Genomic DNA, 13,029 nt, shown 5'->3' with positions numbered 1-13,029 from the left:
GTTACTGTGAGGAAATGAACTGCAAAATAACCTTTGGCCCCTTTCACACACACACATATATATACAGGGTGGCTCAATAAGTCACTTAACACCCTCAGTACAAGGCCACTGCGGCATGGAATTTGAAATTGGCGAAGACCAATCGTTATCAGGCCAAGGGGGAACCACATTGACGCCACCCACACGGTCGGCGGCCATCTTGATGTCCGCCATCTTGAATTCAACTTCAGAATTTTAAATGGGAAGGGGGTGATATGATATATCAAAATGGGATAGAATTTCACGAGAAATGCAATGGTGAAGGTTATTTCGACGTATCTTTAACCAGTAAAAAGTTATTTTTATCTGATAACTAACTTTGGACAAAAACTGGTTCATATCGTTCCCATAAGTGTTCTGGTGTTCTTCCCTATTGAAAAAACTCTGTAAAAAGTACCTTCTTCCATAAGCAAGGATGAAAAAAACTGTTTATTTAACAAATCCAAGTAGCCCCAATCATTTAAGGTTCCGTTGATGGAAAATTGACTAACCAATCGTGTTCCACACAGCACGCCACACCATTAACTTACCAACACTAACCATTCAGCTTTGATTTGTCAAAAATGGGTTATCAGATAAAAATCATCGAATATTCTGTTTATAAACTTCCTTATGAACATAAACATTAGCCTTGTCACTGTGAAGGACTTTTAATTCAATGGAAGCGTCACACTGTAAATTGTTCGCGACAACCATTCATAATGCACAGCTCTTCATGGATGTATCCGATTAAAATAATGTGCAATGGCATGCGAACGTCTCTTCATAGACGTCACTTTGATCTCGATGCATTACCGAAGCGCTAAACAAATTTTAAGGCATTTTTCTAACACCTCGAAAAGGAGCAAATTGGTACAAGAATTCAGTCATAACTTTTTACTGGTTAAAGATACATCAAAAATACCTTCACCATTGCATTTCTCGTGAAATTCTAGCCCATTTTGATATATCATATCACCCCCTTCCCATTTAAAATTCTGAAGTTGAATTCAAGATGGCCGCCGACCGTGTGGGTGGCGTCAATGTGGTTCCCCCTTGGCCTGATAACGATTGGTCATCACCATTTCCATGTTGCGCGCTGCAGTGGCCTTGTACTGAGGGTGTTAAGTGACTTATTGAGCCACCCTGTAGAATTAACGTTGGACAAGACAAACGTAAATACACGAAAGTTTCTGTACTTAATTATTATTTCCGAGTATAGCCAGAATGAAATGAAAATAATTAACAATTACACTATTCGGGCATTCCATTAACCGTTACCACGTTTCTGTTGATATCTCACCTTCACCTATTTTCTAACACAGGCACATCCGACACATTGTCATGGTTGTAGCACGGAAACGGTACGTTTCCGGACATGGGTTCCTATTCCAAATATTGTCTACTCAGTCCCCTCTACTTGCCCTAGGAGTTTGTAAGGGGAATTTCCGAGCACCCTGTATATTGAACGACCTACATATTAAGTGCATGGTCTCGCATCTACACTTCTCGAAGATGCGGGTACCATGCTCTCTTCTTGTACCCCATAACACCCCTTTCCTCCCTCCAGCACTAAGTATGGAGGGAGGAAGAAGATCTAAGCTTCTTCCTCACAAAGGAATTGCAACTAGAAGCTTTTACGTTAATTAAAGAGGAAGAGCACATTTGTACTTCCTCGATGTAGGCTAGTATTACTGTTTCATCTCTTTCCGTTTGTTGCGTCTACTTTTTTATCTCTTCTCTGTCTGTCTTTGCATGCATATATACATATATATATATATATATATATATATATATATATAACAGAGAGAGAGACAGAAATCTTGCGAAATGTCAGAACACTCGTTCCCTCTTTTGTGAGAACATATCGCCTGCAGGTGTTCCTTAGAACATTGTCAAACTGGAGGAAATGTCACCTGATATGATTTTAGCTTCTATTTCTTCTGAAAAGGTTTAAGGTGCGTGGAAAGAAGAAAGCCTAAAAACTAATGTGCTAACCCGTTCGTTGTAAGTGCAAAAAAAAAGTTAGAACAATGCATTGGAACACTACCGGTACTTATATTTTTTTAAAAAAAATAAACTAAATATCTAGGAGAGCAACATTTTTTAGTGTGGCTCACTTGCGGAAATACTGTCGTGTCTGGACTTGACGGATCTGCTGCAACGCTGTCTCGTGCCAGCCTGAACGGTCCCTGGCAACGCTGCCTCGTGCCTCCCTGAAGGGTCCCCTGGCAACGCTTCCTCGTACCAGGTCTGAGGGAACGCCTCCTCGTGTAGCCGTGACGGGTCTGAGGCAACGCCGCCTCGTGCAGCCGTGACGGGTCTGAGGCAACGCCTCCTCGTGCAGCCCTGGCGGGTCTGAGGCAACGCCTCCTCGTGTAGCCGTGACGGGTCTGAGGCAACGCCGCCTGGTGCAGCTGTGGCGGGTCTCAGGCAACGCCGCCTGGTGCAGCTGTGGCGGGTCTGAGGCAATGCCGCCTCGTGCAACCGTGGCGGGTATGAGGCAACGCCGCCTCGTGCAGCCGTGATGGGTCTGAGGCAACGCCGCCTCGTGCAGCCGTGATGGGTCTGAGGCAACGCCGCCTCGTGCAGCCGTGATGGGTCTGAGGCAACGCCGCCTCGTGTAGCCATGACGGGTCTGAGGCAACGCCGCCTTATGCAGCCGTGACGGGTCTGAGGCAACGCCGCCTTATGCAGCCGTGACGGGTCTGAGGCAACGCCGTCTCGTGCAGCCCTGGTGGGTCTGATGCAGCGCCTCCTCGTGCAGCACTGGTGGGTCTGATGCAACGCCTCCTCGTGCAGCCGTGGCGGGTCTGATGCAACGCCTCCTCGTGCAACCGTGGCGGGTCTGAGGCAACGCCTCCTCGTGCAGCCGTGGCGGGTCTGAGGCAACGTCTCCTCGTGCAGCCCTGGTGGGTCTGAGGCAACGCCGTATGATGCCGCCCTCGACAACCCTTGATTATATTAGCATAATCTATTTCGCTGCACTTTTTGGCACCAAGTGAGTGCAGGTACTGCTACGCCCCTTGTGGGTACGTACTTAAATGTTATTTACCACGGCTACAGATATCTTAATCTCAGGGGGATAGGTTCTTTATTTGAGAATTCCAAATAAGAAAGCGTTTTATAGCCAAGAGGATATAGTTAAATGCGGATCTATATTCTGATAACTATAGAAAATACAGAGAAAAAAAAAATATATATATATATATATATATATATATATATATATATATATAATATGTATAATCGAAAAGGCTTCTTCTCCTTTGGTTATCAAAAAGGCTTCTTCTTCTTTGGTTATCAAAAAGGCTTCTTCTCCTTTGGTTATCAAAAAGGCTTCTTCTTCTTTGATTATCGGAATGGCTTCTTCTTCTTTGATTATCGAAATGGCTTCTTCTTCTTTGAGTATCGTAAGGCTTCTTCTTCTTTTATTATCAAAAAGGCTTCTTCTTCTTCTCTTAATATGGAAAAGGCTTCTTCTTCTTTTATTATCAAAAAGGCTTCTTCTTCTTTCGTCAATTTCTTCTATCACAAAATATATGAATGGCTTCTTCTTTCTTCAATTTCCACTTCTTTTCTTTGGTAAAAGGATACTCTTTTTCTTTCTTCTACCTTTTATGACAATCTCTTTCTTCTATTTACTAAAGATAGTCATCCCCTTTTATTCATCGCTTTCTTTTTTCCTCTATTCATATCAATTCTCATTTCTTCTTTCAGCAGCAATTCTTATTATCTTCTATATTCCGACGAGATATTCTTATATTCTCGATAAATCCTTCTATTTATTCTTTCCACAGCAAATTCTTATTTCTTCTATTCTTCTTTGCCACTGGAAAAAGTCTTATTTCTCTCATTTATCGCAAATATTTCTCTTTACCATCTCTCTTCTCAATAATATAGACAAATCATTATGCTGCATTCCTTGTAGAGAATTGAACCAAAGCTATAGAGGATTTTTAGGGGCGTCTAATCTGACAATAGCGCCAGCTCCTATTTAACGACCAAAAGGGAATAACCAGGATCGCTAATAACAAGCGCTACCAATGACCCAGTGCGACTAAAAAGGAGCGCAACCGTAAAGTGCTTCGGGGCGTCTAATTTGACACAGCGCCACCGGGGACAAATAATCAAAACACTGACGATATTCTCCTCGTCAGAGAAATCAAAAGAGATAGATTTCTGAATTCGTTCGCTTACTTAATAACTTTCCTAAACGTTTCATATGCGACCATATTCTTAATTCTTTTAATTTACTATATACAACATTATATTTACTTCTTTCATAGTATTTGAACTCTTCTTTTATATATTTCTCAATTTACTATAACATATATAATCCCTCTTCTCCGCTCTAAGTTTTTTATAATTTCCTTTTCTCCTCTTTATATAGCGTGCTGCCATCTCTCGTCGATTCCGAGAAACCATTCCTCCTTGCAACTTTCATTGTGTCATCGAAACTGGCACGTGACAGTACATCAGACTGTTGCAAGGAAACTGTGTTGATCCAAGTACCGCTGTACGCAAAAAAGCGTATTCGAGCTCAAAACATTCAAGAAATGCCTGTCTGCTGCTTTAAACATTCATTTCATTCATTACAATATACCACGTGGCCATACATAAACACTCTACCTAGTATAAACTTTGCAGACACCAAATCAATGAAATAGACGACTCGGTGTTGCAATTTGTAACCAACTAGAGCGTGCAAAGAGTCAAAATGTGCAGCGAACTAGACGGGTGCTAATATACGACATGCCATCAGGAATACGCTTGTTGACACTCGGCGGAAGAACGTTCTATAGTGGTCATATTTTACTTTAGACTATAGGTCCAGTTATAACTCGCCCAACTGAGCGTAAAATTGGACTTCAAAATTATAAATATGTAAAATATGCTGTGAAAAGAGTTTAAAAAATGGATTGGTTTTTTGATTCGTTGCGGAAATTTCTTACATAGCCTTGCTTTTTATCATTTTGGAACGAACGCATAAAAAAGTTAAGAACGCTGGCTACTAAGATTGACGACAAAAATCCATTCCGGGAACTTTTTGATCGCATCGCATGCATTATTACAGGTAACAGTAAAGCCCGCAAGAGGAACAGTTCCATTTAAGAGAATGGGGGAGGGGGTGAAAACAGCTTGAAAGACTCCAAGACTGTAGCAATTTTGTTGGTCCGGAATGAATTGAGAAAGACCCGGAGCTTTCCCTGCTGTGGCGTTCCGGGCAAAGAAGAGATCCGACTCCGGTAATCGACGAGAAAGCCATTTCATGCTCCATTTAAAAGTAATTTGGAGTAAACTACGGTTCGCTACAAATTATCTGTTTTTCCTCCTCGAACCCAGAAAAGGTCAATACACTTTAAATCTCCAAGGTAACCTGTTGTGTTGCTGCAACTGACATATACCTGCATGAAAAAAAAGGCAGCGAAACGCTTTGTTCAAAACAATGTTAACTTATTGTTTTCAGGGACAAAGGGGGATTGGGAAAAATAGCAAACAATGAAAGTAAATGAACTAAATTATAACTGCGAAAGGAGAACATTTTCGGCGCTTTGTTTTTACTACCCTGGTTAACACAAAATTATACATTTTATAATTTGCGCTGAAAAAGAGGGCATTCCTAATCGCAATGGGTTGGACTTCGACTATAAATAGATTGATTTGGTGTTTTGAGTCCACATTATAGACAGTAAGGCTAATCGGCACTGGACCTACAGTTTAAAGTGAGATCCGAACCACTATGTACCTCAACCGGGTTCGAACCCGGGAACCCTTGATTACAAGGCAATGACGCTACCACTGCGCCATCGAGGAGGTCCACGACTATAAATAGGGCCCCAATTGTTAGTCTGTTGTGTAGTTTTCGTTTGTAAGCCCACTTTATGCTCAGATAGGCTAATCGGGACTGGGCCTACAGTTTAAAGTTGTATCCAAACTAGTATATGCGGACACCGGGTATCAAACTCGGAACACCTTGATTACAAGGCGACTCTGTTCATTAATCTAGCAGCGCATCGTGCGAGGGTGTTCGGTAACTAATGTTTATGGCAGTGGTTCCCAAAATGTGCCCTGGCCTACAGGGGCGCTGCGAAATGTTCCAATATTTTCACTGAAATGATATGTTAATACAACTAAGTCTTGTTTAAATATTAAAAACTTCTGACCGAGGCAGTTTATTAACATTCAAAAAAACACTTTACAAGTAACGTTTCTTCCCTCTATCAGTGTCTTCCTCAGAAGAAGAACTACTGCTTCTTCTTTATTTTATGGCTCACAACCGCGTTTGCAGTTTCTAGCCAAAGTTGCCGAGATCAGGTAATCGGTATTTTAGACGAAGAGCTAAACTAAAGTATGTTTCATTTTAGTGTTTTTAAAAATTAATAAACTGCCTTGGTCAGGAACTTTAGTGTTTTGAAATGATATGATTGTTCCAAATTTGTGCTTATTTAGTATATAAAATGTTTCTAAATTTCATACATTTCCTTTAACTTAAGGCAAGCAACGTAACCACATTAACTGAGCGTTGCAAGTGTTAGAGAGGCCACCATTCTGACTTTGGCGCCGCGGAAAAATCTTGAAACACTAAGGGCATCGTGATACGAAAAAGTTTCGGGACCCCTGGTTTAGGGATTCATGAAATTGATGAAGAAAAATTGTTTTCAGTGTAAAGTGTATATGCCACCTCCACACACACATAGCACACAAAACTGTCCTATATACCTTTAAATTAGTTTCCAGAATCATGTTTAAGGGTTGTTCGATAAATAAGTGGGCTGGGCCTGTCGTTTCGGTATGTGTACGTAGAAATAAGGAAAACCCGATTGTGCTTATTGATACATTTGTCCATTGCGCATGTCATCGGTTTCATTCGCAGGTTCGACCCTCAAACATGAATGAGTGCAGAGATTTATTCCTCCAGATATGAGCAAGGGTGTGTGATTCTTCTCCCTTCTCGGAATTCCTTGCACCAATTAAACACTGTCGTAAGCTGCAAAAAGCTTCGTCCCCGCACACAGCATTTAACTGGTGAACAATCTCTGCTTGCTGTGAACCTTCAGCACACAGGAACGGAATCGCACACCTTTGTGCATATCTGGAGGACATCTACCTGCGAATGAAACAGATGACATGCGCAATAGACAAATGTATCAATAAACACAATAGGTTTTTCCTTATTCCGACATACACTTATTTATCAAACAATCCTTATACATATACCCTGTCCCAGCTAACTGTGGAGAAAGGCCGTGCATAGCGACAGAGAAGCGAAGGAAATTGAGTGGCCAATGCGAAGCAGTACACGCTGCTGGAAAGCTGGTAACACCAGTCGCTTTCCCCCTCCACGCAATCCCATTCCCTCTCACGTGTTCATTGGTGGAGCAGTCTCACGTCACTACTTGCGTAGAGACTTATTTTCGTTTGCCTGCTCCACAGTTAGCTGCGACAGATTATAGTTCACCTAGAATGGGAAATGTATTCTGTTAAATGTTTCGAAATCTTTCCTCATTTCAATAAATTATGCATGAAACTCTTTCGAAAACTTCCCCACTTTAAAAAATTAGGCATGTAATTGTTTCTAAAACTTCCAGAATTTAAGAAATTTTGCATATAAATGTTTCAAAAATGTATCAGATTTCGAAAAATACCGAGAACGGTTTGATATCTTAACCTCGTCTTGAAAATTGTGCATGGAAATGTTAATGTCGCCATTTTTTTCCTTTTCTTTTTAAAATAAATACACCCGATTATCCAAGCGTTCTCCTGGTGGAAATGAGTCTGTTAGTTCGCATTGTAATTACACCTTCTACACATACATTGTAAAAAAAATTTTGTTAAAGTGACACAAAGAGTGGTCTCAGGAGGTCCATGGCATGTATTGGTCAAAGTTTAACTTCAGTGGTGTTAAAATGCACATATAAAATGTTGAAATCCGTGGAGGCGATTAGGAAGGGCAACTTCTTGCTCCGCACTATCGCCTCTTTAGCCTTGCCTAGCAAGAGAAAGTAATCTATCCTCCCCCCCTCCAGTTTTGGCAGCCAATAGTCGCCACTGGTTGCAATCAACACCACTTTAACACCACTGGTGTCAAACGTGGACCAATATGAGGCGTGGATCTCCTGGGACCACTTGCTGTGTCACTTTAACACCATTTTTTTTTCCAGTGTGCCATGCTTTATATTCTTGTATTAATTTTGGGAGGTACTTCTTGTACTTCATATCGTCTTATTCTCGTTGCAGGGTATGGAAGCGTAACGCCACGTACAACCTGGGGGAAAATCGTCACCATCATCTACGCTCTGGTTGGGATCCCGTTGATGCTCATGTACCTGTCCACGGTGGGAGACTTCCTCGCGAGAACCTTCAGGAAGCTGTACGGGAAGCTGTGCGGCTGCAGGCTGAGGCGGGACCCTGGAGTACCTTCTTCGACCCCCCACGGATCCGTCGCGGACACGTACCGGGTCCGGCACATCACGAGCAAGGCCCATAACAGCATAGCCGCCGACGGATCCGTGAAGATGCACGACGAGGACATGGTGAAGATAGAACGGAATCCCAGCGTGGTGTTGGACTGCGGCGACGGCGGATCTCCGCTGGACTCCGAGAAGAGGATGTACGGACCTGTCCACGTTCCCATCTCTCTCTGTCTGCTCATCATCATCTCCTACATCTGCGGAGGGGCGCTGCTCTTCAACAAGCTGGAGAACTGGACGTTCCTGGAAGGTTCTTACTTCTGCTTCACCAGCCTCGGGACTATCGGGTTCGGGGATCTGATCCCGGGACTCAACAATCACGGATCTGCCCCTCAGCATTCCTCAAAGTCCAAATCGTCTTGGTCCTCCCACACGGACTATGCCCAAGTATCTGTGTATGTGTCGTCTGCGTATATATTAGTCGGGATGGCTCTGATAGCCATGTGCTTCAATCTGGTGCAAGATGAGGTGGTTATCTTGGTGCGAAAAATAGTACGGTCTGTTGGGGTTCTTAGGGAGGAAGAGAACGCCATCAGTTCCTGACAGAGGGAGGTCACGAGGGATACGTCCCTGGATACAATGTCGCCTTCTCCCAAGCCCGTCATCCATCATAGTTTACCTAGGCGGAAGAGCGCCAATGTTGGGGGGATGAGGAGGGATCCGAGGTGCACACGGATGAATCTCGGCGAAGGGACCTCCTCCGCGGGGGAACCCCTGGAGTACTTTGTCCCCAGGAGCGTGAGCGAGTTCAACCTCTCAGGTGTGAGTGACGTCAGCTTGGCGGCAGTCGCGTCCAGGGCGCCGGCCAGGACTCGGAGCGGCGAGCCGGCTGGCGCGAGGTCGAGAGAGAAGATGGTCACCTTCGAGGACGAGCCCCCGAGGAAGACGACGCTGGAAGATGTGTTCATGTGACGTTTGCATATGTCGAACTAACGTCCACCTCCATAGGAACGGTTGTCGGCGAAGCTTCTACAGGACTTCTATGGTTCTTAGTTAATGCATGAGAGTGTGTGCGAGATAAATATTGTAGATGCGAGATATCGAAACACACTGCCTGGAAAACGATCGGAGCAATGGCTTCAGTTTTTCCCTTTTACAGAACAAGGTAGCTTTTAAGTACGTCTTGAGCTTTCCTGTCGACGAATGGACAGATTCTCTCGGGCTATCAACCATGTGAGTTTCGGAAAGGTTACCATGAAGATGAGAGTGAAACCAATCCAGAACTTTTCTGGTCTACATACCGAGAGAATCTATTCATGAAAGTTAATTTTATCTTACAAATACACAATGTTAGATTACCTCACGTTATCAAAAATAACATTCTCACTGTCCACTGTTGCTCATTGTTCTTTTATCAACAATCCTCTATTGTCAGCACAAACAGTTTTCATTTACTTCCTATCTAGTGCAGACATTTGTAAAGCGTCCCCATGTTGTGCGCCAGCATTCGTTAGTGACGTCTTGCTGTCTTCGTAAAATGAGAATTCTAGTGTCATTCTCATTCCACAAATTAATGGAAAATGAATTTCGTAAAACTTTTAGAACTTGTCTTTTCAGAAACTCTCGAAAAATTCCAAACAATGCCAACAGCTGTATTTGTTAACTCATCCAAATCTGATCACATTGCATTGTTGAACTTCTGTAGGTTTCTCAGTATCATGATGAACTGTAGGTCATGTTTTGTTCAACTTTTCTATTTGTTCGTCTTTATTTTTCTCTGTAGCTTTTCGTAATTTTTTATTAATGATTTTTTTGGTGTGTTCTTCAACTTCGGTCTGCCAAACTTTTTTTTTCATTCCACCACATTACACTCTCAGGAGATAGCCTGACAATGTGAGACCTTTCATTGTCGTGGCGGAGATTAACCATCATTGGTGTTGCATGTCCTGAACATTGTGCAACACTTACGTCGAAGCATTGCTTCATGTATCATGAGCGTCGCCAGAAATGGTTTATTATTATAAAATTATAACTATTGTAAACTATTAAACATAAACTAATTATATTCTTGCTATCATCATCATCTTTGAGGAGACTGTTTTACTGGATCCACAAAATGAGTAAATATTCAGCATAACTGTTTTTCTTTTTGCATTTTATGCAGTTAGTGTACTGAAATATATAGTTATTCTATTTTGTAATTTACTTTTAGACACCTTGTTGGGAGAAAAAGCTTTGGAAGTTAGGGAAAATCACATAAAAATTTAATTTTAAGAACTTTGAACATGAAGTTCTGATGTGGTTCTTGTTTTTGTTTTTTATCTAACAAGGTTTTAACTTTAGTTATACTGTTCGTATACTAACTGAAATGTATTTCTGTAATTAACTATATAAATAGCAAACTTGCTTTTTTGTAATGAACGAAGCGATTCACCAGTATTCAGTCATATAGCGCTGCTATGAAAGACGCAAATTAGGGTATCTCTCATGCTGGAGTGAGCTTTGATGCCCAAGCAATTCTTCATCGAAAAATTTCTTCCTTACGTCTTTCCAGGCAGTGTGATTAAATTTTGTTTAGGTGCATGCACCGCGTTGAGCAACAGAGTTGAATCATAGTTGAGTGGACTGGAACTTATTGGAACTGACGTGGGATTCGACATTTTTTTTCTGCTAGCGCGGGACTCGAACACCCAACCTCTGAGAAACGTGTGAGCGCACAACAAACAGTGTGATGCGGCGTTAGGAGCAATCAACAATTCCTAAATCTAAAAACGAACATTAACTCACAAAGATTTCTTTTTTCTAGAAAGCAATTCCGATTTCATTTCTAGCGAACGATCAGAACTTGAAAACATATGAAAAAATCACGAAAAATGAATCATAGACATCTTCTGTTAGTTTTTGGAAGTGAAAACACGAATACATGTAACAAAATGCTTGTAGTGAAAGAATGTTCTTTTTTATTTAAACAAATAACGATTCTCTTAGCACAATGACAATTTTTGAGATGAAAAGAGGGAATTTGAAGGGAAAACTTTAAAAAATAACGATTTTTGTTGTTATATATCTAAAAGAAAGGGTGAATGCCTCTGCTATAGAAATTGTGTTGATGTTATCTGTTTTTCAGAATATATATATAGATAATGTTTATATATGACCTCTTCTTATTCTATACATTATAAATAAGTAACATAGGTAAGGCGAAATGTTGGTTACTAAATGAGTGTTGTTATTAAGTATTTGTTACAGATAGTGAAGGAATATTGCACAGTCTTCAACTGGAAACTGGAAAACGAGAAGTGTGCAAAAAAAACACAACCCCCGCTGTTTTAAGTGTGGTAGAATTTTTCCTACAGGGTATAAAATTAATAAATTATACTAATAAGAATGGGATCAGAAAACAAATTAAAGAAATATGAAATATATAGTATTAAAAACATTAGTAACACACCAGGATTAGATTTTTAGAAAGATGAACGTTAACAAGTGTGAGAAATGATGGTTTGTTCTATTTTGTAGAGACACAAGTTTGTAGAATTCAAATTGGATGGTCGCCGAATTGTGTTGAAAGCTGTTATCCAGGATGTATGACAATTTATTACATATATTTAAACACCACACTTAAAATAACAGCGTGTCCCGCTTATACGTATAATAAAGGAAAAATTTATAACTTCTAAACTAACTGTCAGAATGATGTGATTGTTGTTTCATTTTAAAGAATGACTCAGAATTTTTTTTTAGCAACACATTTAGCGGTAGTTGCGCATGCGCAGTAGCCAGAATCTCTTGAAAACTGATATTATCAGTTTTTCAGTAGCCATTCGTCATGTGGTCGCCACAAGAAAAGGTGTTTTGTGTTTTAACGTTGTCTGAAGTGAAGTCTGTGACACTTGTGCAGAGACGATTTCGTGCACGTTATGGTTTGAGTGCTGAAGAAGTAGTTCCATCGTACATTTCAATAAAGAAATGGGGAAAACAGTTACGCGAAACCGGTTCATTTCTCGAATCTCGTTATAGACTTCCTGGACGAGCATTTCAATGGAAAATGGATAGGAATAGGTTCGGATTTTATTGAATGGCCCCCACGGTCACCAGACCTCACTGTGTGTGATTTTTTTGTTGTGGGGGTGTGTTAAGGACAAAGTTAGTAGTGGTAATGGGCCGGTTCTGCGCCCGAAAATGAGGCTCGGTGAGGCTCGCCTTAATGGATTTCTCTCGTAAGGCATGAGCCTCATTTTCTCGCAGTGTTGCCAACACCTTACTCGAAAAAATCACCAAGGTTTTTGTTTTTGGGTCTAACCTAACCTAAAGCAAGGAGCTGGCAACACTGCTTGAGGCTTGCCTTGCAGCGTTGCCAACATCTTACTCGAAAAAATCACCAAGGTTTTTATCTTGGTCTAACCTAACCTAAAGCAAGGAGCTGGCAATACTGCTTGAGGCTTGTCTTGCAGTATTGCCAACATCTTACTCGAAAAGTCACCAAGGTTTTTATTTTGGTCTAACCTAACCTAAAGCAAGGAGCTGGCAACTTTGCTTGAGGCTTGCCTTACAGTGCATAAAGCAATTTGCCAACCTACTGGTACTTTTGCCATAG

The 13,029-nt window shown here is 41.4% G+C and overlaps 2 protein-coding genes across 3 annotated transcripts in view; both read left to right on the top strand.

The window, feature by feature from the left end:
- Positions 1 to 9,035, top strand: part of LOC145992222 (TWiK family of potassium channels protein 7-like) — a 412,232-nt gene extending 403,197 nt beyond the window's left edge. For both annotated transcript variants that reach the window (XM_083128551.1, XM_083128552.1), the window contains exon 3: positions 8,260 to 9,035. In XM_083128551.1, the coding sequence (XP_082984677.1) occupies positions 8,260 to 9,035 (776 nt within the window). The remainder of the gene's footprint in view (positions 1 to 8,259) is intronic.
- Positions 9,036 to 9,071: 36 nt separating this feature from the next.
- LOC145992223 (uncharacterized) lies at positions 9,072 to 11,582 on the top strand. The gene has a single exon (XM_083128553.1). The coding sequence runs from the start codon at positions 9,072 to 9,074 to the stop codon at positions 9,402 to 9,404; it is 333 nt and encodes a 110-aa protein (XP_082984679.1). The 3' UTR covers positions 9,405 to 11,582.
- The last annotated feature ends 1,447 nt before the right edge of the window (positions 11,583 to 13,029 follow it).

This window comes from Lepisma saccharinum, chromosome 9, assembly GCF_977018435.1.
Source record: "Lepisma saccharinum chromosome 9, izLepSacc3.1, whole genome shotgun sequence".
Lineage (NCBI taxonomy): Eukaryota > Metazoa > Arthropoda > Insecta > Zygentoma > Lepismatidae > Lepisma > Lepisma saccharinum.
This window is presented reverse-complemented; position numbering and strand designations above follow the sequence as displayed.

What these genes read in the sequence shown, in the direction of transcription:
- LOC145992223 (XM_083128553.1), top strand. Translation starts at nt 9,072, where the DNA reads ATGTCGCCTTCTCCCAAGCCCGTCATCCATCATAGTTTACCTAGGCGG.